Source organism: Acomys russatus, chromosome 14, assembly GCF_903995435.1.
Source record: "Acomys russatus chromosome 14, mAcoRus1.1, whole genome shotgun sequence".
In the NCBI taxonomy this organism is placed as follows: Eukaryota; Metazoa; Chordata; class Mammalia; order Rodentia; family Muridae; genus Acomys; species Acomys russatus.
The window spans coordinates 1,282,977-1,296,542 of NC_067150.1; the positions used below are offsets into that span (position 1 = coordinate 1,282,977).

The 13,566-nt window shown below is 34.5% G+C and overlaps 1 protein-coding gene across 1 annotated transcript in view; it reads right to left on the reverse strand.

The window, feature by feature from the left end:
- Nucleotides 1-222: 222 nt before the first annotated feature.
- Nucleotides 223-13,566, reverse strand: part of Gria4 (glutamate ionotropic receptor AMPA type subunit 4) — a 370,469-nt gene continuing 357,125 nt past the window's right edge. Inside the window, exons 16-17 of the mRNA XM_051155874.1 lie at nucleotides 6,847-6,981; nucleotides 223-1,800 (exon numbers count right to left, since the gene is read on the reverse strand). Coding sequence (XP_051011831.1) covers nucleotides 1,636-1,800; nucleotides 6,847-6,981 — 300 coding nt within the window. The 3' untranslated portion in view covers nucleotides 223-1,635. The remainder of the gene's footprint in view (nucleotides 1,801-6,846; nucleotides 6,982-13,566) is intronic.

Here is a 13,566-nt window from a genome sequence, read left to right on the forward strand (position 1 = left end):
TGTACGTGGAACACTGACAAGAGGAGGAGCTTTGTGCGCTGCTCACCCTTAGGCTCTTACCGCCACTTCCTCCTGTGAAAATTCAACCCATCCATCAAGACAACACTTTAAGAAACATCCTAATTTGTGCTTTCTCTGCAAAGACCCCTTAATCCATGATTTTTTTTATCTGTATCACTGAACTAATTCATCATTTCAAATGAATCAGACTATTTGAATAGGGTTCTGTTTTCTTAAAAATGAACAGGGTATAATTTTATTCACAACTTCTGGGTAAAAATAAAGATTGAGTTTTTCAACTGTGATTTACACCAAACTGTTATTAGTGCCTTCAAAGAATTTAAATAGAAGTATAGGAAAGAGGGGGAACGCCCAAGAGACACTGACTTTTATGCAGCAAAATGGAATTAAGTAAAATTTCCCACCAGAGTGTGTTGGTGTTAGAACACTAGCTTATTCCAGGACTCAAAGATTCTGTCTTTGACAACTTATTCTGTTAATAAATGAGCCCAAGAGTTATAAAGAAGGGAAGCATAATATGCAGAAATAAAAAAAGACAAGCTACATTTTCTTATATGGCCTATTCCTTGATTTCTACAATCTCTCATGGAGTCTTATAGTTTCTCAAATAACTAGTATAATTATGGGGGAAATTTTTAAGATCTGTAGATAGCTACTGTAAGAAACCTTTTATTCTTTTGGGTGGGTAAAAATATCATAACTTTGTACACAGAACAGGATTATAAATTATACTGATAACTTGAGTGACCCGTAGTCTTTTGTAATTCTACATTGCAGATGGATGACTTTATGTCAACATTTCTTCACTTGTTTTTTCTTTGTACTCCGGATAGACAAACACAATCTATGAACCAACTTGTGTGACAGAGTGAAGGTTACAGGAAACAAGGTGACCAACAAGTTTTACATTAAAAAAGTCTCTAAAGTTTATTACAGTGATGGCGTTATTATCAATTATTGCAATGTATTGTTCCCTAAGATGGTTAGAAAAACAATTGTGTTGTCCTCTACTGGATTTGCTTCAGTTAAAAAGCAAGCATGTTTCAGTATTGTTTTATTTCCAAAGTAACTGTAAATACTTTCTTTAATTTTTTTCTGTTTTTTTTTTCACAGGATTTACATGTTTATTATTTTCTTATCACATCTTAGTGACTGCTTGTCTCAGCTGCAGATTATTCCATCGACTACATGGGTGTTCTGGAGACAGGGTAGCAGGTTCCTGTTCCTTGACCTCTAGTAACTGTTGAATCCCTGGCTGTGGTGACCAAGACCTTTCTGAGAAAGAACTTCACAGTTTAATGCGCTAACTGGCCAGTCTGATTAGTTTTAAGTGCGCTCAAGTGAAATTTGTTGCTGTTAATACATCCATCCCAGATATCCCCACCCACTCCCCCCGAAAAAAAACTAAATTGTGAGTTTTCTTGATATAAAATCCGAGTCTGCATTTCCGTGCTGAACTCATGCACTGCTTTTGTCCGGTGCTCACTAGGTACTTCCTGCTCTCAGCCAAAGGATGGGTTTAGCCAAAACCCATGTTGGGCTTGTCCCTCGGGGCTGCGTTTCCATCAGTCACCAACACAGTTTAATTAAGGCACTCAATTATTTTTTTGGTTTTTATGGTAGGTCCGATGCAATGACAGCCAAACCCGAACTCTGTCTAATTGCAGTTCCTGTGTGTACGGCCTTGGGGCAGTCAGGGGTCAGCACACGGCCGTTTTCTCCCACACTCCCAGTGATGGATAACCTGGCTTTGTTTCTTATGGCTTCGGAAAAAGTCAGCTGGGTTGCATGAAAAGGAAACAGAGAGGATGCCAGGTGTTATGACATTTCTGTTGCTTCAAGAAAATGTGGCACATCAAACACCAAAATATTGATAATTAGACATCTGCATTTTTCCCATGTGCTTTTTTGGTCATAGACAAATTGCTTATGAGGGAAATAAAATTTTAGATATAGCAGGAGATGAATTAATCAGCCTAGAGTTTTAGGTTCTACATATTTAAAAGATATTTGTAATATCATAAAATTTGGTTTTTTGTTTTTGTTTTTGTTATTGTTTTAGTAAATATCTTTTCACTTTATGACCTCTATACCCTAGTACTTTCAAAGAAGCTTAAAAGCTCTCTTGTGTTTCATGGACATTCTGAAAATCATAGTATTTTCTTGTTAGCTGGTTTCTTTATGGTGCAAGGAATGGTTTCTTAAATCATGGCAATTTGCTAAACCATATATATACAAACTTCTTTTCTTCCTCACACTGACCCATCCACACACTTTCATTCATCCACACGAGTTACAGACATGACTCAGACAGCACAGTTAGTGACATAAAGTTCAGTGTATGCCTATTAGGAATCAAGGCTCACACTTAAGGTTTATGCTTTAAGAAGGTGCTTTGAAGCTACACATATCTGACAATGCATGGAATGGAATGGCCTCACAGGGTCTTCTCAAGCTGAAGGAATAGTGGGTGGCCTCTGAACTCTGATTAAATTGTTATTTCCTGACTTCTTGTGTAGCAGTAAATAACAGTATGTAGAGGATAAGTGTGCTCTGTGGTCATGTATATATGACTACTGTGCATTTACTGCTTCCAAGTTCTTCCCAGAAATCCCTGGCTGTGGTAAATTTGTGTGTAGTAAATTCCAGTGTTAAGAAGAGGAAAGTGAGGTAAAGGAGATGTCTCTTGGGCTTTGTGATGACCTGGACCTTCACTTTCTTGCAACTCATAATGTATTTGTTTATTGAGAACTAAATTATATCTAATTCCTTACGAAATTTCATTCCAGTGTTGAGTATGCTCTGGAAGTTAAGTAGTAGGCTGGTTACATATTAATACAATTCATTGTTTTATCAAAGACTGTTGGAATAAAAATGTTTACAATCCTTCACCCTGACGTCTGAACTCAAATTGTTTGTAGTTACTTACGTATGATTAAAATAATGTATGAATCGAACAGTAGTCAAAATGTCTGTTTTAAAACGTGAAAAGGTATTTCCATAATGAGGCCTCATGACGGAACTCTACTGAAACATCAAAAAGCATTTATCTTTAGAATAATTTGGCATACAGTGAGGATTTTAAGGAAAATGACACTATTACTTGGTTAGCTTCCATTACTCTCTTGAAATCAAAATATTATTTTAAAAATTACCTTTCTTTATTATTAATTGTGTGTGTGTGTGTGTGTGTGTGTGTGTGTGTATGCACGCGCGCGTGCGCGTGCATGTGTGTCACAGAACAACGTGCAGGAGTTGGTTCTCTTTTTTTTTTTCACAATATGTGTCCTGGGGATTGAACTTCTGTCATCAGGCATTGGAGCAAAGGCATGTACACCTTAAGCCATGTTGGTGGCCCAGAACTTGCACTTGTCTTTGGGACCTGAATAGGTAGTCAACATGTATTTTTCCAGTGGATAAATATGCAGAAATGGTAGCATACTTTTTTCTTATTTGTGAAGGGACCAGTTAGAATAAAAGCCTAAATATATTTTACTTTGTTAAGAGTTGGACTTGGGTAGGCGAGGAAGTGAGGAGGATCTGGGAAGGAAACTATGATCAGAATATATTGCACAAAAACATATTTTCAATAAAAATTAAAATTATAAAGACACCTGCAGAACTATACACAAAAGGATGCATTTTGCGTATTGTAAATTGTATATAATAAGTAATAAATGAACCTACTACACACTACTTTAAACTATAGAAACTGAAATTCAGTAACAGAAAGGAAGCTACAACTGGAGAAACTTAGCTCCATGAAGCCCTGTGAAAAGATTCATATATCCAGCACCGTCCTCATGCTTGTGTCAGCGTCTAACCGGAAACGCTGAAGTGGACTGGGCTCCAGTATTCTTCCCTTTACAGGGAGTTTCCTTTCTTTTATTTTAACCCTGACTTAAATATATTGTGTCATAAATAGTACTTGGGAACAGAGAGTTTCTTGTTAGGTTCTTAGAAAGTGAGTGCTTTAGCATGATTATAATAAAATCATACGGACAAAACAGTATTGCTTGCACTAAGAAGATGTAACAAAAATACTCTGTTTAAGAAACATAAGCCAGAATTTGAGATTAGAGTTGCTGGAAAACATTCTTTCCTTCCTTTCATAGTAAGGAATACAGTTTATGTTAGAGAAAATATTTCAGAACAGTTTTGAGTAGGTTGAATGAATTCAGGTGCTGAAGAAAATAAGATATTAGACTGTGAGTTCAAACAAATGAACGTGTGTGTGTGCATGTGTGTATCTGTGAGTGTGTGTCTCTGTGCATGTATCTTTATGTGTATACATGAGTGTGTGTCTCTCTGTGTGTATCTTTGTGTGTATCTGTGGGTGTGTTTATACCTGTGTGTCTGTGTCTATGTGTGTCCACAGAGGCCAGAAAGGGTATAAGATGCTCTGAAGCTTGGATAATAAGTGTCTGTGAGCCATTTGGTGTAGGTGCTGGGAACAGAGTATTTGTGTTGTACATCTGTGCACAGTCTGGCCACTAGCAAGTAGATCTTCTTTGCAGTAAATGTTCCAGATTTGATTTTGGAGATTTTGTTAATTTAAATAATATCTAAGTTATAGTTAATAGACCCCCCACTTTTCTTTTTTCCTTCAAGACACTTTTGGTCCATAGTCCAGGTTAGCCTACTGCTTATTATAAAGCCCAGGCTAGCCAAAACTTTGCTGCAATCATTATATTTAAGCCTTTCAAATACTAGGATTCTAGCCATGAGTGGCCATATCAGTCTCTACAAACTTTTTAAACGGGGTAGGGCATATCAATTTGACAGTTAATAAAACCTATTTACTCTTAAGGCTTCTCTGCAAGTACACATTGTTTTACTTACTCTGAATGTCACTGTCATTAGGGTGAATGCTTTGTCTATATTTAAAATGTAATTCTAAAAAGCTCAAATTTAGCCTTAAAGATGATACATATGATGAACTTCAAGGTCATCCTTCAACTCAAAAAACATGAAGATGTAAAAGTTCTGTATACCTAATCTGAAAATGTTTAACTTGTTTCTTTAACAAATTACCAGACTTTTGTAATACATGATGTTCATTGGTATTCCTTTGTAAAATTCCAAATATTGCATCTCTATCTTGGCTTTATACAATAATTGGAATGAATAAGAAACTATGTTTTAGTAACACAAAAATAGGATATATTATAAAATTAATGGCAGAATTCATTCCAAATAACACAGGACAGATACTTTCCCTCCATTTTGGAATTATCTCTTCAACACAACAACAATTAAAGTGAAAATATTTTCTTAATCACCAACGACTTTGACACAGTCTCAGTGTGAGTATTTCCATGAACTTTTAAATGATTTTGCTCAAAGCTCCTAACCATATCAGAAGATGTGCTCAGAGTGTTTTTATCTGAGTGAACTGGGGGCTTAGTTTTCACAATTTCTACCAATTGAGAAAGAACCAGTTGATATTCTTTGTGCAAGTGTGTTCAACTATAGCTTTCAGAAAATAACATGTTCTTCAGAAGTTTCTATGTAAATACATGTCAAATCAGTTACATTTTTCTCATCCAAGCTCAGATATAAATATTATTAGATTATATATTTTGTATTTACTTTTAGCTGCTTCAAATAATTGTTGCCTCTTTAAGGTTCAAAGACACACTTATTATGTAATCAGAACAAATAGCAGATTCAGCAGGCGATTATATGCAATTTCAGAGTTAGAGTTCTGATTTTGGAAAAGTAATACCAACTCCATTAAGGTCTTATTTTCAAACCACTTTTGATCATTAGAGGAAAGAAGTGGATGTTTAGATTCTGAAAAAGGTAACTTCCTTCTGTACTCCCATGAATGCATATCATTTTTATTGTGACACGAGGGGAGCATATAAGTGTGGCTGACATGGCTTTTTAAAAGGATTTAAAATGGAAAAATGCATAATAACCCACTAATTGCAATGTTTACAGTCTTCATATATATATGTGTGTGTGTGTGTGTGTGTGTGTGTGTGTGTGTGTATTTATATGCACATATAGCATTTTGGATGGAGAACTGCTGAATTGTCTAGAATGCTTCAGTGATAAGTGACTTTTTATAAGTTGAATCTCATCTAATAAATGTGTATCATAGCCAAAATTTGGAAATTATTTCTATCTACTGGACTGGCTTGCTGAACAAACAACAAGGATTAATGCTTTTAGATATAGAAAGAGGAAAGGCCAATGAAATGCAAGTTAGACTAGGAGATAAAGCTCACGCAGTTCTTACAAGGTGTTGGGTCCTTTATACGTATTTTTTTTTTTTTTTTTTAGAAGATACTGTTGCCTTCTCAAAAACAGGCACATCTCTAGGTTTTTGATCATTTAAAATATGTTTTATTTTTATATTCTTAGCGCTTACGAGTTGTAATATCAATTTAGCTGGTCTCTGTTTAGGAAAGATTAGATCTAATTTTAAATTCTCCCAATTTTAGGGAAGTCAAGTTGTTTATATCATTTTGTGGAGCAATTCTAATTTTTTTCTTGTTTCTGACCATTGCAATGCAGATATCTATTGGTAACATAAAGTTTCAAACATCTGCAGCCAACAAAAACAGAACCACTGTGCACTGAAAAATGTCAAAAATAGAAAGCTCTAATCAGAAGCAAGCAGTACCACCGCTAGACAGACAGGTCACAACACCACGTTCACAGGATGCATCCCCCACTCACTGGCGTAGGCCCTAAGTCCTACCCCTAAATTTTAATACTTTCGGTTCCATATACGTTGTAACCTTCTCTATAGGTTGCTAAATTGTGGGTATTCTGCGAGGAGGATGGGTTAAAAGTCTGTGCACTCTTTGCCACCTTCATTCTCTTCGCCTCTGCCCTGGACTTGTAACAGAACTCTATCAAAGCCACCAGCATTGCCAAGCCCAAGCCGCCAACCAGAATGTAGAAGACGCCGGCTACGTTGCTCAGGCTCAAGGCACTCGTCTTGTCCTAGAGAGGATAAAGATGCTCCAGTTAACTACGGGAATGTCACACGGAAAAGTCCACATAGCCAATTAAAGTAAATGCTTAATTTACCTAGGCATTATTTACAGGAATAAGTCACTGATAAAGGTTTATAGATGTAAACATAAAGCTTATGCGTCTTGGGAAAATAAATTATCATAATTACCAATAAATTACATATAATTATACTCAAAATTAAAACATTTTATCATTACTTAATATGCATTGAAAAGCACTATACTTAGCCATATGTAAGCATTCATATATTTACAAAGGGAGACAGAAGAGGGCTTGTTTTAGTCTTTGAAAATGTCATACTCAGAATATGGGAAATAGAATCTTTGGGCTTTACATTCTTTAAAAGGTAATTTTAGTACCTAATATTTCTCTTGAATAGTTATCATTCCACATTTGCTAATTTTATATAAATAGAGGTCTTTAGGTTATTAACGTTACACAGTATTCATTATTAACTTATCAAGTATGTATAAATAATAAGGCACTAGGGCATGCATCATTTATTCTCCAAGTGTGTCCATAAACACACTGAGCAATATTGAATTTGAATTTTATATATTAAATACAACAGTATATGTAGTATGCTATTGTATATACAACACAGTAATATACAATAAGTATATACTACTTAGCAATACACATAATGTTAGGTACTTTAAAATTTTAATTTAATTTAATTGGTTTTTTTTTTTTTGAGACAGAGTCTTATGTAGCCTTTGTTGGCTCACTGTGCAGCAGAGGCTAGCTTTGACTTCTGATCTTGATGTTTTTACCTTGATGTTCTAATATTACAGATATATGTCACCACTTCTGGCTTTTACTGATGACGTTTAATAAAAAAACATCCAAAATTAGAAACAAACTATTTATGTATAGTTAGATATGTAACTTTTTGTGGATTGAAAATTATAATTCCATTGTCATTTAAAATTCTTAATAGTTAATATTTTAGGCATATTATAATTCAGAGCTTCACTGTAGTAATCCTTTATTTTTAGATGTGGAACTAAATAAGCTGATATTAGAAAATATTAAATTGTGACAATAACTAAATAAATAGCCATAAACTATTCATGTATTATTATATAACACTATTGCAAAAGGAATTTGTGAAGATCCCCTAAAGGGTGGTCTGTGGACATCATATATCTCACAATACCTTCCATGCAAAATCTGGTTCAAGTTCTTAAGTAGTTATATATTATTTAATTCAAGCAATGTATATATCATTTTTTTACATACGCGTTCATCTGCTTGATCATAATATTTTAAGGCAACTTGGTTTTAATTATGTGTGTATATTTTACTTTACAACAGGACACAAGGTGACAGTTTTGTTATATTGCCAAGCATGTCTCACTCCACTCTGGTTCAAAGGCAGACATAAATGATTAAATAGGCGATAGGTGTAAGGTCTGAAAAGTGACTTGTTAGCCTGTGTTTGTTTCCTAAAATTAAAAACTGTACAAATGTTAGTCAGTGACTTGTTTCAATGTTTCAGAATAACCTCTAACTTGTTTTTTTTATAGACTATGAAATAGAAAGAAATTTCAAAAAATATTTTTAAAAAATCTTAAAATGTGGCTTAGAACCTAGCTGGGATTACAGGTGTGCATCACCTGGCCTCTCTTAAATATATTCTATTAGTATGTATAGATATGCCGAATCAGTGATAAACTTTATCTTGTTTTTCTTAGTTATGATAAATATGTAACTTTGCACTTCACAGACTCAGTCTATATGTTTCTGCATCGGTCTGTAAAGAATTCATGAGCCAGGAAACGAGAGACAGTCAGTGGCTAAGATCACTATCCAGAGGACCGGGTCTCAATTCCCAGCACACACACATTGCAGCTAATAACTGTTTGCAATTCCAGTTCCAGGGTATCCAACTCCCTCTTCTGGCCTCTGAGAATGCAGAAACACAATGCATGAAAATAAACATGCACATAGAATAAAAATAAATAAGATTTCAAAGATAAACTCATGAGCAAAAGATTTTAGAAATTGTGGATATTCACTGTTATTATTTATTTTTGAAATAATTTCTATTAAGAGAATAAATTTGGAAGTTTACTTTATATCTCTGAGACAAGAAACATGACAGGCCTCTTTGAACTAAAGCAGAATGCTTGGTGAGTAGTGAATAACCCTGAACTTTATTTACTATATTTACCTTTTTCCTCTGGATAACTCCTAATTTATTCCCTATATTATATATAGGAATATTATATAAATATTATAAATAGATATATTTGAGTCCATCATAGTTTATTTTAAATCTTTACTACTGGGAAGCAGTTTTATTGCATATGGACAGTCTTTGTGCCTAAAATTTATGGCATGAACTGCTAATTTAGGCAATGGCTAGACAGAATAGTTCAGCGTTTAAGGTTTCATAAGCTTCAGACAATTGCTCCCAGTTACTGTTTGTTTTACACACAAGATGAGGCCCCAAACTGCAGCGACTGACCTTGCTTCCCGAGTCCTTGGGTCCACATTCACCTTTATCGTACCACCATTTGTTTTTCAGCTTGTCTAAGACGCCTGCCTCACTGAGTTTCAAAACGGCAAGGTTTACAGGAGTTCTTCACGTGGAAAATAACATAAATAACATTATATATGTTATTTTATGTTATTCAAGTAAATCTACATTAGAATCGCATGGCAAAGTGACGGAGCAAAGGCCACAGTAGGCTCTATGTCTTGAACTGTAGGCCCAGGTTTAGAATCAGACATAAAACTGGGGCCTGCTCCATCGCTTTATGTAACAAGCACATACTGCTAGGGAGAAATTTTAAATAAAAATATATGCAATTACTGTGAATGCAAAACTATTGGCCTGGTTTTATTTCATAAACAGTTGTAATTTTTCCCACATACACATGGCAAGCAATCAGAATCTAGAAACAGCTTATTTTTCCTCTTCAAAATGATTAGGGATGGCATCAAGCTAAGTAGAAGCTACCACAATAAACTATGATTTAGCTACTGAGACTTTGCTTATGTCCTATGAATATGTGGATGGTATCCATCAATAAACTGACTCCACTCTAAGTTTCATACAAGGAGAAGAGTGCCTCCAGTATTGCTGACCAAGGGTCAGTTTAAGTAGTGGAAGGTCTTTGCAAGATAAATATGCAAATTGCTATTTTGAAGTATAAGCTTACACTTATAATTTCCTTCTGAATTGTAGCAATAAGGCTAAGTGACATCACCATAAGCAATCATCTACCTTTAGTCATATAAAGTACATAGATTAGTGTCTAAAATTTTAAATTATTACAAATATATTAATGCTAATAAATAAAGATCCCAAGATAGAGAGGGCTTAGTTCAAGAGTTATACTGTTGAGTATTATCCAAACCTAAATTTATGCTAGTCTGGCTTTATAGTTTTTGCACTTAGAAATATAGTAAAGACTCAGAAATTTGGTTTCTAGTTATTTAAAACTTCTTCTTAGGTGTTATAATAAAGCCAAATTTCTCCAATGTCATTTCATTTTGTTAATATGGAATTTGCATAAAAACATATATTTTTGAATCAGTGTTATAAGATTTTACTATGACTTAGATTTCTTATTCCATTTAAGGAACAACCAGTTTTTGCCATGATCCTGAAGTTTCAGCTGCTTTGTGGTTAAAAATGTGCAATAATTTAATCATCTATAAAAGATGTGTTTTAGAATAGACTTAAAAGGAGTGCTAAAATGAACTCAATTGATCTAGGCTTTATTGTTTATACAACTCCACTTTTATAATAACTTAGGCTCAATATAGCTCAGCTCAGTCCTCTAAACTCCTTGCTAGTAAAGGTCTATAACTCATTCGCCTTAATAAAACAGTACTTACCAGAATAATGGATGACTCAGAATATAAATCTATAAAGTTGTCACAATTACATTACTTAGAATCAAGAGGACGTTTTCTTCTTGCAATTGATACTGTGTAGAATACTGTCCTGAGATTTGTATTGCCTGGGAGAGTCTTTTAAGTGTGTACTTAAGCAATTTTCCTACCTCAGCCTCACTGTAAGCGATATTACAAGCTGTTCAGGTTTTCAGGTTACCTTTCCAACTCCTAAGATCCCACAACACGTGATAGACAAATTATATTAGACTATAAGGATTTCTTGAATGGGTTGAACTGAGCAAAGAGGGCTTAAACGTGAAAAACAGACAGACAGACAGATGTGAGATATGGAAATGGTCTCCGTTAACTTTCTTCTAGAAGAGAAAGGTAATGGCAACATTTGGGATAGATGAGGACTACTTGTCACTGTCCCTTTCCCTTCTTCATGCACAGCTTCCCTCCACTCCCTTTCTCTTTATCCTCACTTTGTCTCCTGCTATTCACTCCAGTAGCTTAGATTACACTGGCAATCCAGATATGAGATATCTATTATTAACTATAATTATCATTCAACTAGAGGAAGCACATTAAGGAAGAGATTTAATACTAGGAGAGCTCTTTCCAAGAGATGGGTGTCTAGTAGTTTCTTTTCTATCACAGTTTCTCTGGTTCTGAATAATTTTTTTTCTATGCTAGTCTCTTAGTCTTAGGTTTGTTTTCACGGTTTTAGTGTTAAGGACTAAGTGTCTTATAAGTGTTAAATTTATTAAAATCAGGCATCAACTGCATTTACCAAATGTGAAAAAAATCAGGAATTTTTTGGTGGAATATAATTTCCAAGAATATATAATTTAAGGATTACATCTACTAAGTGATTTTTATGAATATTCACATTCATGTGTATAGGTATATCTGTATGTAGGAGAATAAGAGACAAAAATAGAAAACCATGTTCACTGTGTAGCTGTTATTAGTACTATAATTATGGGTAAAGGCATTACTAAAAATCTCAAAGTCAAGATTTGAAAACTCATACAGAATTGGCCTGTACAGGCCATAGTAGTTTTACACATTGTAATCCATATTTCCATTGGACCCTTGTCAATAAATGCATTTGTTATTTCACTTGCAAAGATGAGTATAAGTTTTCATGATGATTAAAAATAAATTAGCAAGGGTTTTTTTTAAAGATTTATTTATTTATTTATTTATTTATTTATTTATTTATTTATTTATTAACTATACAGTGCTCTGCCTGCATGTACACCTGCAGGCCAGAAGAGGACATGAGATCACATTATAGATGGTTGTGAGCCACCATGTGGTTTCTGGGAATTGAACTCAGGACCTCTGGAGGAGCAGTCAGTGCCCTTAACCCCTGAGCCATCTCTCCAGCCCCTAGCAAGAGTTTTTAAACCAACAATTTTGTTTAAATATGATTTCTCATCTGCTGTTTTTGCTGGAAGATAAAAATTCTTTCTCTCACAACTCTTGTTAAATTTTTGTGGCTATGGTCAGGACTTCTCTGTTGGCAATGGCTGTCAGGCACTGACTTCTGTGTAGCCATAGTCTGCGGCAGCCCAGATGCCACAGGGGCTCTGAAGAGTCCTGTTGCTCATTGTCTTAAATTATAAGTTATTTGAGGGAAAAGACAGCAGATACATCTCTTTTTCTCTGCAGGTGCTGACACACTGGCTAATTAAACCAGAACTGTAATGTTTACCAGCTGACTGGAAAGCTGAGGGTGTAAACTGCCCCATCCAAGTTCTAATCCTGCAAAAAGAAAAACAAACAAACAAAAAACGAAAACAAACGAACAAACAAACAAACCCAATAGGTCAATTGTTTCCTCATACGAACCTCTCCACGTGTGGAACAGGCTTTGCTTGTGACTCCTCTTTCTGGATGACAAACTGAGTCATCTACTAAGATTCATATTTCAAAACCAAATAAGTGAAATTTTGGATGGTCTGTATGGAGAATTTGTTTTTTATATCTGCAGTTTATACCCTTAACTAATGCTTTGGAGCTTACTGCCTTCCTCCATTTAGCACTATTACTCCTTATTTTATCTCTTTTGAGGAATATCAATCAAAATGATAGAGAAGAGGTAAGTTTTAAAAGAGCATTAGCCATCTGAAGGAGATACAAAGTGAATCTGAAAAGTAAAAGTACTTGCTGGTAATTTACTCTGACATAAGTTAGGTCAAGGGTATTCAAATATCACCTTTTACCATGAGTTCATAGTAGGGCATTACTAACATTTAAAACACAATGACCTTATTCTTTTGGTGTTAAAACTTGCATGTATATGGAAACTCAACTCCCAGGGGAAAAACTGAAATACTATAATTTCATTTTACTTGACCATTTTGTGTTAAATTTTACAACACTTTGGAAAGTCCTCTGTCAAGATCTAAAATAATTGTTTAGAAGATAATTTTCTAGTTCATATTTGTGTAACTATCGTAATATATACGAAAAAATAAAAGGTTTTCTTTTAGGAATAAGAAAGTTAGACAGATATTTATTCTCAGACCCCAAATGTTTACTCAGATATGTGATATACCAACAGTTTCTTGAACTCAAGATGTATAAAACTGACCTCCTTTGTTGAATTCCTCTTTTTAATTAAGTCACAATGGTTTTTTTGTATAGGTTTTCCCAATATACACAGGTTTCTATTTTTCTTTTTTTTTC